This window comes from Buteo buteo, chromosome 26 (assembly GCF_964188355.1).
Source record: "Buteo buteo chromosome 26, bButBut1.hap1.1, whole genome shotgun sequence".
Lineage (NCBI taxonomy): Eukaryota > Metazoa > Chordata > Aves > Accipitriformes > Accipitridae > Buteo > Buteo buteo.
Genome location: NC_134196.1, coordinates 9,756,172 through 9,774,888, shown reverse-complemented (window position 1 = coordinate 9,774,888; position 18,717 = coordinate 9,756,172). Strand labels below are relative to the sequence as shown.

The window sequence follows — 18,717 nt, the reverse complement described above, 5'->3', positions numbered from 1 at the left end:
TCTGAGTTAAAACAGGTGTAAATGTGTGAGAAAATCAAAATGAGGAAAGACTCCCAGTGTGACTGCATAGCCTTGTGTCAGACTTCCCAGCTACAGTCCATGTAATTTATGACAAACTATACTCTTTTAAATAGCCAGGCAGGTAATTCACACATTGATTAACTGGATCTAATAGTAAACAATACATCTTGAGCAACTGCATCTTTTCAAAGATATTGTTTAAACATAGAGTCATCAATCAAAATTGATTCATTTTCAAGGTAAATATTGATGCCTACCCAATATTTTAAAATCAATTGAGTTGAACAAGTGGTTAGTTTTGTATCTATGGACCTGTTGGAGCTGGTCCAGAGGAGGGCCGCAGAAATGATCAGAGGAATGGAACACCTCTTCTATTAAGAAAGGCTGAGAGAGTTGGGGTTATTCAGCCTGGAGAAGAGAAGGCTGTGGGGAGACCTTATTGCAGCCTTTCAGTGCTTGAAGGGGGCTTATAAGAAAGATGGGGACAAACTTTTTAGAATGGTGTGTTGCAATAGGACAAGGGGTAATGGTTTTAAACTAAAAGAGGGTATATTCAGGCTAGATATAAGGAAGAAATTTTTTACAATGAGGGTGGTGAAACACTGGAACAGGTTGCCCAGAGAGGTGGTTGATGCCCCATCCCTGGAAACATTCCAGGTCAGGTTGGACGGGGCTCTGAGCAACCTGATCCAGTTGAAGATGTCCCTGGTCATTGCAGGGGGTTGGACTAGATGACCATTAAAGGTCTTTTCCAACCCAAACTATTCTATGATTCTATGATTCTATTTTCATCTCCTTTAAGAGAAATATCAAAGACATTGTTTATGGAACAAATAAAAACATATGAAATTTGAGGATGATATTTGAAAAAGAAAACTAATTTAAAGGTAACAGTTCCTAATAAAGCTTCAGTAATGATACCTGCTCCAAAAAAACCTCAAAAATCCTTCAGAAACTGAATGGAAATATAAAACTCCTTCTGCATGATGGCCAAAAGAAATAGATTTCCAGTGTAAGCTTAAGCTAATAATATTTCGGTAATTTTCTAATTATTTTGCTTTAGCAAAATAGTAGATCAAAGAGACAAAGTGCCAAATTTTCATCTGATGAAAATGAGCAAAATACATTGAATTCAGTAGTAAAGTGCTGATTTAATTCACCAGAAAAATGAGACCATTCTAAGAGATACTTCTATCACTTTCGAAATCCAGTAAGGCTTTTTTCACAATGTACATGTGATGGATGCACCTGACCGCTGCTTAACCAAACCAGCAGCAGTTTGGTACAGGCTCCAAAGGAGGTAAAGGCCTGAGCCATAGCCGGGCCAAGAACTCCTCTAGGAAACCCACAAAGGAGCAAAGCGACACAAAGTTGTGGGTACAAGGAGTCTCATGCATACCTCTCCCATTGTATGCAATCTGACTACAAGCTAAGCACTTTATCCCATAAGTATCACAGCCTAAGTGAGCTGCCTTTGAGCTCTCCCTGCTAGGCAGCGTGGCTGCACAGTGGTCATCCCCAGCAACAATATCTTTTACCAGTGACAGATTGTTGGATGAGCCTGATTTGAATTCTCCCCGGACAGCAACTGGACTGCACGCCAGGCAACTATCCCCTTGTGCATGGACACCTCTCAATATTATGAGATACTAGTCTTTTAGCTTAAATAAGTCAGTTTTAAATAGAATGAATCACTTAGAGTTATCATGTTGTGTGATTTAGTATGCTGTTTGCTTAGGTTTACTTACTTAGCATGAGTAGCTAGATTTGCTGAAGTATTAAGCTGCAGCTGTAAACTTTAGCTTAGGTTTACTGAACGGGTACCTACTTAGTCAAAACAGGGGCCTCCAGAGCCAGCATAGATCAGGAGATTAAGAAGGCTTCAAGGCTACAACCATCAACATTTGTATAAAATTTGGATTAAGTCTAATTGCAAGAATAATAAAGCTAAGAAGTAACTCAATATGCATCAATCAAGAAGTCATGGTAGTAAAATCTGTTCATTATTTGTCTAGGGAAATCTATTCATATAGAAAAAGTATATGTTTAAGAGAGAGAAAGTCTAGTATGTTTAGCAGATCACAGGATACTTTTCTAGAAGTATCTTCAAACTCTACACTGGTATTGTAGTTACTAGCTAGCAACCACAATACCAGCAGCTACTGCCATTTTAAATGCCAGAAGTTTCGCATTATGGGATTTAAATTGAAGGGACATGGTTTTAACCCACTAAAGCAACTGATTTGTCCTGTTATCTGTCACACGTACAATCCCTTCTACTATCTTCTGAAGAACTCAGATGCATTTACATAGATTATAGCCACATTTTTAGAAACAGTTTCTAAATGGTTTTAGAAACTGATTCCATTTTAAATCAAATTTCCCTGGCAGCATATTCACCTCAGCTATATCTATGTTGGGGAAAAGACACTCTTTCCAGTCGCGGGGTTGGATGTGCCCCAGGCACATCCCCACGTAAATGGGAGGCGTTTGTATCTGCAACCATTGCTGCTGGGGAGAGCAACACCCTGGCAGGCAGGGCAGGCGGGAACAACGATGGGCTCTGATCACAGCCATGAGCAGCAGACAAGAACCACAGGGTGGGTGCAGTGACCCGTCAAACACCTGAAGTGCAATTTCGACATAACCCTTCTGTTCACAGACTTCACATCAGAAATGCACAATTTGCCACTCTGTGAAGATTTAGGACCAGGACAGCAGCACTGAACTGTTGAACATCAATATTAAAAGTAAGTAGCATGGACATGACTAATACTGATGCTCTGTGAACTAAGTGTTTACTGTCATTTTGTGGCTATCCTTTTACACTTTCATTATCCAGCTTAGGCATATGTTTTAATAAAAAATAAAGATTTCTGCATAGGTGTATAAAAATAGTTTTTTTAAACTTTGGTTAAACACATATAAGATTATGACTGTTTATCCTTAATAGGTATATTTAACTTCAGCTTTAAAATGTGTTAGAAGATTAAATCAAAACCTTTGTTATCATCATTTGTAAAAATATAGCATGTCCATGAGTTTATGTAAGCTTAAACTTTTGTAATTATTAGGATTTTCCATTTTGGGACTTTGAAAGATCTGTTTAGTGTAATTCAAACAATTTCAACCTACTGGACACTGATTCTAAAAGTGTATTTTGTACATTTTAGCATATTATAATATTGTCATGAAAAAACATTTGATTGCTTTATAGAGTGATATTCTTTGCCATCAACTATTTCGATATAATAGAAGGAAGAAAAAATTGTAAGCTGCTGCTGTTGTCAATTAAAACCACAAAAATAAGGAATTTCAAGCTTTCATTACTTAGTTTAACTGAAGGATTCCTTGAGATCTAAACATAAAAATAAACTGAATCTGAGCTGATTTCTTTTTCACAGGTCCTGGTCCTAACTCTTTAGGACCAGGACACTCATGTTTCTATCTTAAACCCCTCCCCACTCACCTACCCAGTGTAGAACCTAGCTTAGGACAACTTTCCAAATCTGTAGTGCAGAAAAAGTGCAGAACAGAAACATGTGAACTTCTTTTTCAGACACACTGGGAGTGACATGGCCTGTCATTTGAGGAGACTGCATGTTTTAGGAGATTGAAAAGTATTGTAAATGCTGAATAATGTTCTTTTTACAATCGTCAACTATTTAAACTGCCAGGAGTCAGTCAACATCTTTAGTAGCTATAGAAATTTACATGTAACCAAAGCAAGAAAGAGTAGTGTTACTGGTTGCAGAAAAGTAAGTCTGTGATTTGATGCACTGGTCAAGTTACAAGTAATCAGAGTTAATTCTTTTTTACTAAAATTAGAGCTGAAGATCTTTAGTCAAATACTTCAATTTAATTGAAATATCAGTGTATAAACACACAGTATTTAAAACAAACAAACAAGATTATGACTAAGAAACAGCTAGATATCCCAAGTAATCTAAATCCTAGTCTCAGATGACAGTGAGCATTTTATCACAGACTTTCACTGATGATAGTGAGTGGCAATTATCCATGCCTTGAATAGATTAAAAATGACTTTACATTGTAATGATAACAAAATCACAGTACTTGACAGCCATGTGGCAAAGACAGATAAATAAAAATTTAAATGGATTTTCTAAATCCATTTAGGCTCTTATTTGCCAAGAAGCACACTAGTCATCTTTCAAGAACAGTTTCTCCCAATGTTTTATTGATTGGGGTACAGTTTTGACCTTTGCTGGCTTTGTGTTTGGAGGGTTTTTTTTGTAAGGACCAGTAAGAATGCTGGGATGTAAACTTCATTTTGATTCATGATGGTGTCAAAGTGAATACAGCTCCTTGAAACTGAATAAAACTGAGATTATGTTATTAGAAGGGGATGATGACTGAGCCTGCTAATGGCTGCAGCAAAGAGTCAAGCTCTCTTTCCAGCCCTCTTAACTCAGCGTAATAAGTGTTCAGGAAAGTGTCAGCAGTAACATTTGGACCAGTGTAGGAGGGTACAGCAAAGGGATGGATGGCGTTCCTTTATTCTTGCAAAGGATTTTGCCAATTGGCCTTTGCCAAATGAGTTAGTTCTCAGTCATTAACAGTTGGTGGCTCTTCTGTATCTGTTTTCCAAGACAAATGCAAGTTCTAGAAGAGTAGTAAATGAAAGTATCTAGGAGCATCACTGTTACCTAGAAATTTTTTTCCTGTGCTTTAAATCTCTGTCATGGAATGATTTCCTCCCATCTGTTTTCTGGTAACAGGACCAAGATTTCTCTTAGTAATAATACAGAGGCAAAATGTTACCAAACCAATGAAAATCTGCTCTTCTCCCCAAAGGGCATCGTTATATGCCTAGATTTCCTTTAAAAGTCAGGCAAAGCATAGTTCTTTCCAAATCTAGATCTTCATTCTGTGGCTTGAAAGCCTCCTTAATTAAGATGTGTCTCAGAAGCAGGGGAGGGGGGGAACCCAGACCAACAAAAAAAAAAGAAAACTAGTAGGGAAGTCTAAAAGAAAACAGAAAATACTAGGTAAGTGCTTCAGTTCTTTTCAGCTCCTTTCCTGAAAGCACATGGAAACTGTTTTGAGATGTGGCATGAGCTGAAGAGGGAGAAAGCCTCTGGTGATAAACTTTTCTTCATTTGCTCTTGCAGATGGTGGCTCACAGTGTGAGGAAGAAGGACCAGCGGAGAGGAGCTGTTATGGACTGACCCCAACTCCTATTCCCAATCCCTCCATGCTACTTGGGATGCGGGACTGGAGGAGTTGGGAGTGAAGGGGTGAAGTTGAGCCTGTCAAAAATTGTGTGATTATGTGGGAGGTTGTCCTGGCTTCAGCAAGGATAGAGTTAATTTTCTTTCTAGTAGCTGGAATAGTGTTATGTTTTGGGTTCAGGATGAGAAGAATGTTGATAACACACTGACGTTCTCGGTTGTTGCTAAGCAGTGTTTAGACTCAGTCAAGGATTTTTCAGCTTCTGATGCCCAGCCAGCAAGAAGGCTGGAGGGGCACAAGGAGTTGGGAGGGGACACAGCCAGGACAGCTGACCCAAACTGACCAACGGGGTATTCCATACCATGTGATGTCATGTCCAGTATATAAACTGGGGGGAGCTGGCTGTGAGGGGAATGCTGCTCAGGACCTAACTGGGCATTGGTTGGCAAGTGGTAAGTAATTGCATTGTGCATCACTCGTTTTGTATATTGCAATTAATTTATTTTTTTATTATTATTATCATGATTAATTTCTTCCTTTCTGTCCTATTAAACTGTTCTTATCTCAACCCACAAATTTTACTTTTTTTCTGATTCCCTCCCCCATTCCACTGGATGGGGGGTGAGTAGTGAGTGAGCAGCTGTGTGGTGCTTAGTTGCTGGCTGGGGTTAAACCACAACAGAGGCGTTAGTTTAATTTTTTAAATTTTGTCTTTGTTTCTCACCATCCAAATCTATTTTAATTGGCAATAAATTAAACTAGTTTTCCCCAAATGAAGTCTGTTTTGCCCATGTGGTAACAGGTATGTAAGCTTCCCATCTTTCTCTTGACCTATGAGCTTTCTCATCCTGTTTTCTTCCCCCATCCTGTTGAAGAGGGGGAATAAGGGGGCAGCTGGTGGGTGTCTGACTGCTGACCAAGGTCAGCCCACAAGAACAGTTAAGCCTCTCAGCGGGCCACAGAGACGAATACCTAGCTTAAGGGTCCTGCGTATTTCACTCCAGTGGATCTGCTCAGTAAAGCTGTCTAGTAACATCTAGTTTCCGTGAACTCAGTCAAGATTTTTTTCATATAATATGCTCCATCATGATATTGATGTACTGATTTTAAAGTTGTTTCCTGTCCCAGCATGCAACAGATAAGCACCTATAAATTGGCATGCTGCAGTTGAAAACAGAGCTAACCATATGGTACTGTGTCCATTCACAGTGCATATATAAAAGTAAAAATTAAAAGGGTATGCAACAACTTTGACATCATGTGAGCATTGTTCCTTGCAAATCCCTTGCTAACGCTGCTACAGCTCCTAATTCCAGATTTCCATTTTGCAATTTTCAATCTCTCAAATAAGTAGAATAAATGCATTGGGCCTGTGTCAGTCCAAATGCCATGGAAAAGTGGAGTGCTTGCAAAGCTATGCTGGGACACCGATGCTGTACACGTAACAGCATTACCATGAGCGTGCAGCCAGGTACTTGAGAACCAGGACACCACGCTGTTGCTAAGACATACAGTGATTCTCCTCTCCAGTTGCAGAACATTGCTGCTATCTCTTTCTACCTTAGGATTTAACACACTTGGCACAGCTGGCCAGGCACCAGATCTGCCAGCTAATTGCCTGTCATGAGGTCTGGAGCAGAGGCAGAAATGTTGAGCTGCACAGTGAGATTTGCTAGCCCTGTGGCAGGGAAATGAGAGATGAGAGCCAAAAGATTACTGTCATGCTCAAAATACAGGGCTGCACAGTCACTGGCAGTGAGAACAAACTGAAATTGCTTTTCTGTTTGCAAGTTTAGTGGTTACTGAAGTAACTCCTGAAGACTTTGAACTATGGAGTTTGGGTAAAAGCTTGAGAAAGGAAACCTCCCTATGATTTTTTTCCTTCCATGGACAAAAATAAGACATTTATATGCCAAGAGGGTCTGACACTTGAAAGTGTCAGGTGATCACATAAAATGGGTTTGTAGCTTCAAGAGGTAGGTCACTATTTGGTAAATCCCAGAATCCTATGAAGGTTGAAAAAGAGATGAAGGAGTTTCAGAGCTTTCATAGCAACCTGAGAAAGATTGGAGGTTTGTAATCATGTTCAAGCTTCTGACTTTCTGTTCCTATGTGTAGTGGTTCTGGATTATTTTTTCCTCTTAATCTCAGAAATGTACCCAAGATAGAAAAAATTACTTCTGCTTCAGCTTACCTGAGAATAAAGGCATTTGGCTTAAATTTAATGAAAAAACATGCTCAGCATATTCACACAAACAAACTTATGAAAACAATCAGGATTTAATCTTTGACAGAAAAAAAAGTATCCGGAAAGCATAGGAAGTAGTTTCATTCTAATTTGGGAGAAAAATAAATACACTGATACTTTAAGGTATCTATATATTACCAAAGCTTTCTCTCTCTCTCCCCCCGCCTTATTGTAACCCTCCCAACACACTTTTTGAAATAGTGTAAAGACTTAAGATTGCTGATGAATGAAAACCTGCAGTTTTATAAGATGCTGCATAACATCTGATTTGATAAAAAATAAGCAAACTGCTGTTTTCTACAGAAATATTGTAGAAAATGTCTATATATACACTCTGTATCTTGTCTAAAGCCATAAGATAATAAAAAACATTGATGTTAAAACTTTACACACATTAAGCTATGTAATTAATAAAACCATCTACCCAAACAAAACAGCCTGAATCACATATGCTGGAATTTAAAAAACCCTGCATTTTCAAAGTAATTACTGTAAAACTTGTGACTAGCTCTATGAAGAATTCTTGTAGGTATGTATCCCTTTAGACAGAACAAATGTGGCTTTTCCATGAAAGAGCAGTGGAATAGTTGATGGTGCAATAACAAAATGCATTGGTTTTGCACTTGATTAAAATTAAATAATTAGTTTTCTTTGCAGTTATATGCAGTGAAGTATGTTTTCATTTATTATATATAGCAAAAATCACAGACTTAAGTTCTGCTGTTTCAAACGAAGAAAACGCAGCATGTTTAATACCTGCCACCACTTTCTTTTGTATTTTGCTGTTTACATTTTTACTGTGGACCTTAAAGAGCTGTAAAAAAATGGAGTATTAATACTGCCATTTTGCAGAAGCTCAAGGTCATGCAACCACAGCAACTGGATCTGCATACAAAGTGTCCTGTCTTTGTTCTGACCATTAGCTTGCACTGTTTCCAGCCATCAAGTAATGGCATTGAGATATCAAAGTATGATAGACCGTTCTGTCTAAATTACTCTATATGCATCAGTAATGTCCATCCAGGCATATTACAATGCATGTATTCTTTAAGAGTACATCTACAGAAATTACTTTTTATCAAGAAACAGTGTTTTCAAAGTATACAGCAATTGTAGTGGTTGTTTAAAGACTAACCTATAAATATAATACATATATAGAGAGATGCAGTCAAGATTTGGGATATCTTGCATGAAAGACAGAAAACCTAGCAGTTAAGTCCCTCTTATTATCCCACTAAGCAATACGTAGGAGAAGGGAATAAACTGCAATAGCATATTACTATTGCATATAATACCAATTTCTTCACTCAGCTGTCGTGTAAACAATTTATAATAATGAGAAATAGAAAACAGAAAGTTTATGTGGGAATAAAGGTAAATTGAGGCCTATAATGAAGACTGTGGAGGTGTAAACTTCACAGAGCAACAGCATGCAAATTAGATTTTTTCATTTGTGGGAAACTGCCCACAAAATTGTACCTTGAAATCATCATAATATCTGAGTTCTCAATTTTGAATATATTGCAGTTTCTTCTTGAGTTTCAGTTTTATTGCTAGCTTTGTAGTGTATTTCTATTAAGCAAAATGATATCCTACATACTGTAAATTTAAAAAACTGCTTACATTTGTTATTAATAATGTTAAGAGATGTTACTCAGGTTTAATAAAGCCTTTTTTAATATTTTAGCATATGTGTCTCATGAACAATCTATTCTATGTTTTCTGTACAATTTTAGCATCTCAAACTCTGCTTCTAGATGAGTACTTCTAGAAATATATTTTAGGTCTGAGATTAAGAGCCAGAAAAGCCAAATCAAATGTATTGTGCCTTTTTTTGACTAAATAACTGAGTTTTATAATTAATGCAATGTAATTAAAATGCAGAACCAGTGCAATATATACTGACTGAAAATTTTATGCTTCTGAAAGCATCCTCCACAGCTATCCCTTTTACAAAAGGCAGAAATACAAAGTTGTGCAATTCACAGTAATTACAAGAAACCAGAAAACATTTCAGAATAATGTAGCCCAATAATTGAAAAGTGGCCATGCATTCAGTTTCAGCTGTAGATTCAACAGCCTTAATGCCAGTTATTAAAAGTATTGTTCACACAGGTAATTGCGGGTTTGGAATTCAATGGAATAAAATAAATGATTGAATTAATTTTCTTTCTCATATATTACAAAGGGCACTAAGTTGTTCCTTTAGCAATTTTTTTCTAATTAGCATAAGAACAATCAGTCATAATATAAAAGTGTACTTGTGAAAAAGTCTAAGGAGCTGGGTTTTATTCAATAACAAATAGCTACATAAACAGTTTCCTATCATCAGGAAACTAGAGGATTTAGGAATGAATAAAACTTTGCAATTATTCATCAAGTTTTGGATGTCTCTTTTTAGTTACAGTATTTCTCTAAACTGAAGCTGGATCTGCTTTTGCAATTATTACAGTGCCCCAGGTAGATTTTGTGGTAAGAGAAGTACTTGTAAAGCAGAACTGCCTTCCCTTCCTATCCTCCCTGCAAGATGCTGGGTGAAAGGGTGAGTACAGATTTCCACTCTTTGCTCTTGCTGCAGGCTTTGTGCATTTGGATGACATGTAGACATTGGTAGGGATTATATTCTGTCTCTGAATAGGATTCTTTTGTATCTGACAGGACCTTCAGTCATTACTAATTATAAATTCAAAAATCTGATAAAACTGAAAAGAAATTTGAGGAATTCAAGTATAAAAAATAATCTGCATAAGATAAACTTTCATTGAGAATTAGTTGGAAGTCTGAAAGAACAAATACTGTTATGTCCTGGTTAAGAGTCTTCAGAGTTAAGAACTTGATTTTTTGCACCTATTCATAAAGTGAGAATCCAAAATTAGGCCTCATGACCACTTGACAATGACTTTGGGTATAAGTAAATAATAATGGCAAGAGTTTGTCTCACACCCTTTGTGACTGAACTGTGTTATTTTCCCTTGGGGAGGAAATAAACAGTAGTTTTAAACATGAAAGTTTTTATTTTTAGTGCATTTACACTAAAAGTGAAATCTAGAGTGGGAACTAACTTTTTTATTAAAGACCATTTAAGAATGCTTTTTAGTTCATGGAGAGATTGAGAGGGAAATACTAAAGCCTAGTCTTTCAACTGAATTCTGATATTTTTCACTGTTATCTACACAGGAACTATTGTGGTACTATTTGCAGATGGAAATACTAAAATTGCCTTGGAGAAGTTAGTCATGTTGAAAATCCAGAAGAGATTGGAGATTAATCATACATTACATATTGAGGAAGCTTTTTTCCTCTGCATAGAAGCAAGTCTGAAACTGGAATCGAACATAAGAATCACAGCCAAGAATTTATAATTTTGGTCCATTCAGGGAATGTATTCAGAAATCCATAATGATTCAGATAGTCAGATGCAGTATCTTCTAAGAATGCAGTGTAAAGAATTTCTCCATGTTCCCTTAAGAGCACAAACCTTCCAGAAGAAAGATTGTTTTAAAATGTGGATTTTTTTTCCCAGATAGGGAGGATGAACTAACTTCTTGCCAATATTAAATCACAGTATTTTTTATCTTAGCTATTAGTTATTTTAACTATATTGTGCTTGTACTGTGATTATTTATCTTAAAAGAACTCAAAGTGATGGAAATGTTTATCCAGAATTCCTTCTGCCAGTTCCCCCATGAACATGATAATCTTTAGCTGAAAAATAAATTATTAAACACATTACATGATAAAAAATAGCTTCTATATAATGCAGAGCCACAGTCTTTTCTCAGTGGTACATCCCAAATTCTCATTATTGTTTCCCAATTAATGTATAAGAGTTCAGTTTTGGCCCAATGGCTTTCCATTATCTGAATAGTTTTAGTAAAAAAAAAAAAAGACCTATTATACTACAAGTGAATAATTTTCTTCTTTTGTTAATAAAATAGATTTCTTATTCTACCTTTCATGAGCAATAGTAACTCCTCCCTTCTATTTTAAGTCATGTTATATATTTGTTTAAGCAAGAAAAATGAAATTGCCTTCCTTCCAAATTTAGTCTTACACTTTTTTATATCAAAATCCAATTTAGAACAACGTTAAGTAGAATACAGGCTCTCATTGCTTTCCTCATTTTGCCTATTGCTGTTCTACTGATTTGAACTGACAGGAGCATTGAGCTGGGTGGGAAGCAAGGTAAACGCAGAAGGAACTGTGAACATATTATCATTGTCTCTATTTATCTGCACCATCAAACCATACAGAAAAAAATGACAGTAATTTGGTAATTTTGATAGGCTGAGACCTCACTTGTAGTACAATATTCATTGACCCTGAAATAAATAATGTCAAAGTAACCTCAAGATGCACAAGCTTCTGTGGGCAACAAAATATCAAATTCACATAAGGAGGCTCTGCATTTAAATTATGCAAAAATCCAAGATATTTTGAACATACATTAGGGCAGGATATGGTCCTTTGAATGTTATTCTCAATGCTCGTACCAGCAGCAACCGTCATCTGAAAAAGGTGGCAACAGAGATTCTGCTGAATGGAACAGAATTTTGTACAGTGCTACAGTATATTTAAATTACACCATGCTAACAAGATGAATGTTATTATCATTCAAGCAAGTTGATCTAAAAGAACAAAAATGCGGCTCAACTGAAATTCACACCAAAAAATTGTAAGTATTGTTACATATCCTGGCTCATGAGGCACTGAGACCAACCAAACAGTAAGTCACTTCAGTGTTCTGTACTGTGTTCACAGAAGTGAACTCTGAAGCACTGTCAAACAGCCAGATAACTATGGAGAAATAATCATAGCTCCATGGCTAACTTTAATCTGAGGTGTCTACATAAAGCAAGAGGTTTTACCTGTTTGTGAGGTTTAAAGAAAGTAGGAACTTCTCCCCCCAAATTAAAACATCTTATAGAAAGACATCAAAAGAAGTAAACCTATTAAAATACCAGGTAGACTTTACCTATTAAATTGATAAATTTTTCATGCTGTCTCATACTTCTCTGTTGCACCAAACCATCATAGGAGTGGAAAAATAGTAGGAAAAAAGCTATGTGCAGTTAAAAATCTGGAAGTCCCTTCGGCTATCTATTTTTTATATATATATATATTTTATATTTTAGCATTTTATTTTATATATATATTTTAGCATTGAATGTTACTTTTCTTCCTTTTTCATGACTCTTTCTTTTATTTTTGCAGAGCCCAACATATAACATTCTTCTTTAGAAAGTCCCCGACTAGTAGGCAATCTGACCAGATGACATTTCTTCAGATCTCAATATTTACTTCAGAAGAAATTAACAGCAGATTTTCAAAAAGTTGTAGAAGTATTTTTTAAACCTCTGGTTCAATCTATCCTGATTGCCATTAAAAAAACCAAACCAACAGTTCTAGACTAATCTTCTAAACAATTTCTTTCCAGTGTTGAGAGCATATGTAACAATACATGCAATGTTCATGCTAATTATAGTTGAGCTTCATCATCTCTCAGAGTAAATATTGACCTAAGCTTTACTTCTGTGACTATTTACCAACTCAATTCAGTAAACGTGGTATTCAGAACTGACAAGACGACAGTATTTTTGGATTCAAGTATTTTTAGTAGCACAATATAACATTTGGAAAATACAGCATATTGCAAGATGTGTTTTATAATGACTTTACTATTATAATTTATGAGGAAGTTAAGCCTGATTGTATATTATGACTTACTTTTGCAGTAAACAAAAATGTGCACATTATCAATATATTTAATAACAGCCACAGGCAAGTATCCATGTTCATCTATTGACAAAGCACTTATTGCCAATGAACTTCACATTGTGATTTGTAACAGTTTTTAAATATTTGAAGTAGCTTTAAACTTTCAATGTTTTAAAGGAGAATTATGCTATTAGTGGTAACAAAGAGAGTAAATTTTTAATTTTAAGCAAAACTCTCCACGTGTGCTGGCAAGTTCTTAACTTGCTTGTGTCAGTTTTCCCTTCTTCAGATTTACACTGTTAATATTTGAAAAAAATTTTATAATGCTTTTTTATTGTTTTTTTCCAAAGGAGATTTCAATTCATACAAAGCAGTTACTTTTGAAAAGAACATTTCCATGCAAAGCAACTTCATGGTCAATTCATGTATCATGTTTAGATGGATCTTTCACACCACTGTTGCTCCAGATTTTTGTAAGGAAAACACAGCCCACATTATGTCAGCATGACACTGTTCTACATAAACAATATCTCAGCACAAGAAAACACAGACATTATAAACTTTATCCATTCATTATTTCAGTCTCACACATCTTTATTTAATAATGGTTTAAGGCTTATTAAATTTAATCTCAATATTTATATACAAACAAGTACTAAAAAAGGGTTGAAACAAATGCACCTGGATTAATGTGTAAATAGTTTACATATTTTTGCACTTTTTTTAATCTATGTACATCTCATATATGAAGTTTTCTGATAATTTTTCACTTTTGTGTGAAAAGGTAGATCTACTGTATACTTTTGACTGCTGCATCTGAGCTCTGTTAACTAATTCATCTTTGCTGTCCATCGCTGTTAACAGCAATAATCTCTGAGTAACTTTACCCTAATTTTTCAAATTATCTTGTAAATACTTTTCCTCTTCTTTCCTCTTGTAAAACTGTGAATAAAGGTTTATTGATTAAAGGTATAAAATGAACAGTGTTCAATTCTAGCAGCTGATGGATTTAAGGTCCAGTATTTTGACTCTTCAGGCCTACTATGGGAAACTTCACATAACTGGAAATGAGTGATCCCTGATATTTCAACACTGTAAGGCTATTTCCTTATAGCCATGGTAATCTCCTATCCAACTGGACTCATAGTACCTAAAATGTCAAGTGTCATAGAATAGTAATGAAATAAAGATATTAAATAAAAAGCATAACATTTGTGCATTAATTCTTGTTTAATTAATTGTTTGTCTTCAAACTATGCATGTTGAGGCAAATGTATTGTCACAAAGATTTTACTGGCAATCATTTGAGATACAAAATCCATGAATGAGTTATGTAGTGTAAGTAATGCAACAATTCCCATCTCATGCATGTCCATAATATATTTATTCCATTCAGGAGTGCATCTAATATTATAGCATCTACTATTATAGCATCTACCTAGTATTTGTACCCCAGTAACTATAACCTATTAGAATTAATATTCATGAAACTTTCTATTACAGTTTGGTCTTCCTCCCTGAGAAAATGCATAAGCATAAAAATTTATCAGAGGAGAAAATAGAGTCAACAGGGAGAGAAAATTCTGAAAATGAAGCTCTAGAACATGCATATATGCTTGCTTGGGATGAGCGCTTCAGCTACTACTTCCTGTGAACCACATGCACAGGGACAGATTCTCAAGCTTCTCCTAAATCATCGAATAGAATCATAGAATCATAGAATCATTTAGGTTGGAAAAGACCTTCAAGATCGTCAAGTCCAACCATTAACCATGCCCACTAAACCAATGATGGACCCAGAAATGTTTCCAGGCTCCTTCTCCTCTCTCTTTTGGGTTTCCACATAGAAAGGCCTTGTGTGAGGCTGTGGCACATCTGAAAACATTTTCAGAAAATGCATCACCTACAAAAAGCCCTCTAGGTACATACACAGCCAAGCTACACCTCCTGGAGTTTCCAAGACCACATCAGACAATAATCACAAATAATGGCCTGTATTTCACAACTAGATAGAAAGAGAGACAAAGGATACATGAGACTACAATTTCGAGCTTCTGTGGAAACACTAAAATTAAACAACGTTTTAGCTAATCCTGTAAATTAACCTAGAAATGTGTGAAAATTCATGAAGTCTAACATCGATATTCCTGCATTTACACCATGTAGCAACTGCATTTTTTTTAACTGGTTAGTTACACTGAGCTTTCAAGTGATCTTGCTGTTCAGGTCACATGAAACGACACGTATTTTCCTAAATACCAACATTGTTATAATCCAAACCTTCTTAGCAAGTCCCCAGTCAAACCTCTGGTAAAGAAGGAACTCTTGCTCTCAGTTATGATGTGAGCCGTACAGCACTAATTTCAAGGCCATGTCCAAATTAAGGACATGGAATAAAGAAGAAAGTCAGGTTTTATAATCAGTGGTATCCAAAGCTGCTGACAAATTCAAAGATATGCACTGAATAAATCTAATTTGTTGATAGATTGAAGAAACCAGTGCAGAATCTTCCCCAATTCTTTGACGTCTATAATGTAGGTATCTGACAGATGGATATAAAAAACCATCCCTCAGAGCAATATTTGGTGTTTCTTAACAAGAATTTTGTGCTGACCAGTCTTACATCACTCACCACAGTCCAAAATGCTATTTAGGTGTTTTAGTATTTTGAAAATTTTATTTACTCACATTAATTAGTGAAACTACACAATGTCAGAAAAGAACTGTTTCTTCCCTTATGTGTCATCTTTTTGTGGGGGTGCTAACTGAGGTCATGCTTAGCAGGCTATGTAAACAGTCAAGGTAAAAAGCCCAAAAGGAAAAGACCTGTTATCTGCTTTCTAAAGCTGTTTCTGTAGAAAGTATTCTATTTGTTACTTTAGTAGTTGGAGCAATAAACAAGACCAAAAGGAACACTTCCACAATACATAAGTACAATATTTCAAGAAGTTTATATTTCATAGTGAAATTCACTGCCTATTCTCTGCACTCAGACTAGGAAAGTGGCTTCAGCTAAGTCTATTTTGAAGTGAAGCCTGTTCCACGTAATATCCCACGCATCTCACATGATTACTTCAACAAACAGTACCTTCAACTCAAGTTGAAATTAGTTTAATCTATATTGTACTGATACATACCTGTGCACAAATGTGCACAAATGTACACTAACGCAGAATCCATTAGTTCGGGTTTTTTTGTTTATTTTTAAGTGTGGGCTGGACTAGAAGTAATGCTACAAAACAAATACCCCCTGTGAAAACTGAAGACCATACAGTCATCACAGCATATCACTGTACATTACACCATAGATACAGCAGATGTATGTGATATCTTTGATAGTATGAGTCTATTCTACTAACTTTAAGAAGTCATCACGTGAATTCACAGTAACAGAATATATTCTCAGATGTCATTCATATTGCCTGTTCTAAAGTGAAAGGAAGTGTGATATCCAGATATTGGCAAAAGGTACTTTAATAAACTCAAAGGTATATTTAAAATTCACAGACTGCATACCCAATACCTATCTAACAATCATCTCACCAAAGTGTTCTTGTTTATGGAAGACCATTTCAAAACTTGACTGGACAGGACCGTGGGATACCTGATCTAGTTATAAAGTTAGCCATGCATGGACTAGATGACCTCCAGAGATCACTTCCAACCCAAGTTATGCTATGATTCTATTATTTTTCAATACTAAATGTTATTTCGTGTTACAGCATATAGGGTTTTCATTATGCTAGATTTGGTACCTATAAATTGAGAAGGAGAGCTCCTACAATAGAAGGGAACAAAACGAGAAGGATGTGAAGATTTACCACCTTTCCTAGTCTACCCCTAGGCAGTCTGGACAGAATTTTAATCCCGACAGCAGTTCTAGTGACAGCTCTGCACTTGCCTGAAGTTTCAAGTGATGGAAAAGTTTGAAGCTCTTGAGGCTTGCTCTGGATAAATTAAGTCTGTGACAACCAACAAGTGACTTCAGGTCTCACCTCATTGCCAAACTACAAACAAACAACATGTCATTCCTTTTCTGCAGCCACCCCAGAGACCCACCGGCAGGCTTTAAGTCTTAAAACTGTCTGTAAAGGCTGGCTTAGAAAGCAACACAGCAATGAAGACAAGTCTTGCAGGCTCAGTGAAGACCAAACTTGCCAGTCATATGCAGCATGCTTTTGGGTAAGGGTTGACTGCAGCCTCTGGGACATGTTAGTGCCCAATAGTTTGAGACTCACCAGGAAAGCTGAATGCCACCAGGTGACTCAGACTCACAGCCCACTTGCAAGGTAGACTTTTGGGTGGAAAAGAAGTTCAAAGGCAGACCATGCCACACTTAGATCTGTTGAGGAGGACGCTCCTACAGCATAACAAACACATAACTAGGAAGGTCAAAATGTAAAGGATACATTTGAATCTCTCCTGACTACTCAAGTGGAGGACTTAATTGACTATAGAAGTTGGTATTTATTTTGGAAAATGAGCCCAGCAGGTTGATGCATTGAAATTCTGCTTTTCTGGAAATTACATATTAGTATTGGTATCTCAAACTGAAAAAAAGTTATATAACTATAACTAATACTTAAATCTCAGTAAAACACACTTCTGGGTATACAGCAGAACCAGAGTTTGTCCCTAACACTGGAACTCAGCCTGTATGAGACTTACATGACATGTAAGTTCTCAGTAAAATCTGTGAAACCCCATCACTGTTTCTTCCATGGAAATGCATAGTTATCCCTGAAAAATGAGTTTGACCTATTAATATATCATCTAAATTAAACAACAAAAAAGTCACTGTAATTTCTCCTAACATTTGTACTAAAAAACAATGTTAGATATTTTATTCAAAAAAATTCAACAAACCCACCAACAATAACCTTTTCACTAAATCTAATGCTTCATATTGCCCCATCTTACTATCAGCTGCCCTTAGTATATCAACGTTGTCTTTGCAAGGGGCCTCTTATCTGAAGCTGTCAGCTGGTTCTGTGCAGAAAGTGATCTTTTATCACTGAACCAAAATATACATAATTTATTTTCCTACCTCCATCTAAAAAAATCATTTATGATCCTTGTTCTTTAATCATACTTTCTCATTCAGTCAACTATCCAGTTACATGTAATGACATTGTAAATATGGGAAGTAAATGAATGGTCCTAAACTATCAACTTAGTACTTGCAACTCAATAGAATTGAAAGTGTCTATACTCTGAAGTTAAGCAAAGGGAGTCTCATTTATATGATCCGAAATGGTGTGTCTCTGCATGTGTGTGTACATATAAATATGCAATAATTTTGCATATATAAGATGCAATATATACAAAGTATCTAAGGCTGTTCAACCTGGAGAAGAGAAGGCTGTGGGGAGACCTTATTGCAGCCTTTCAGTGCTTGAAGGGGGCTTATAAGAAAGATGGGGACAAACTTTTTAGAAGGGCGTGTTGCAATAGGACAAGGGGTAATGGTTTTAAACTAAAAGAGGGTATATTCAGGCTAGATATAAGGAAGAAATTTTTTACAATGAGGGTGG

The 18,717-nt window shown here is 36.1% G+C and overlaps 1 protein-coding gene across 1 annotated transcript in view; it reads right to left on the bottom strand.

Annotated features, from left to right (window-relative positions):
- PPFIA2 (PTPRF interacting protein alpha 2) overlaps window positions 1-18,717 on the bottom strand; it is a 338,047-nt gene that overhangs the window by 149,611 nt on the left and 169,719 nt on the right. The window contains exon 3 of the mRNA XM_075057802.1: window positions 11,912-11,974. Coding sequence (XP_074913903.1) covers window positions 11,912-11,974 — 63 coding nt within the window. The remainder of the gene's footprint in view (window positions 1-11,911; window positions 11,975-18,717) is intronic.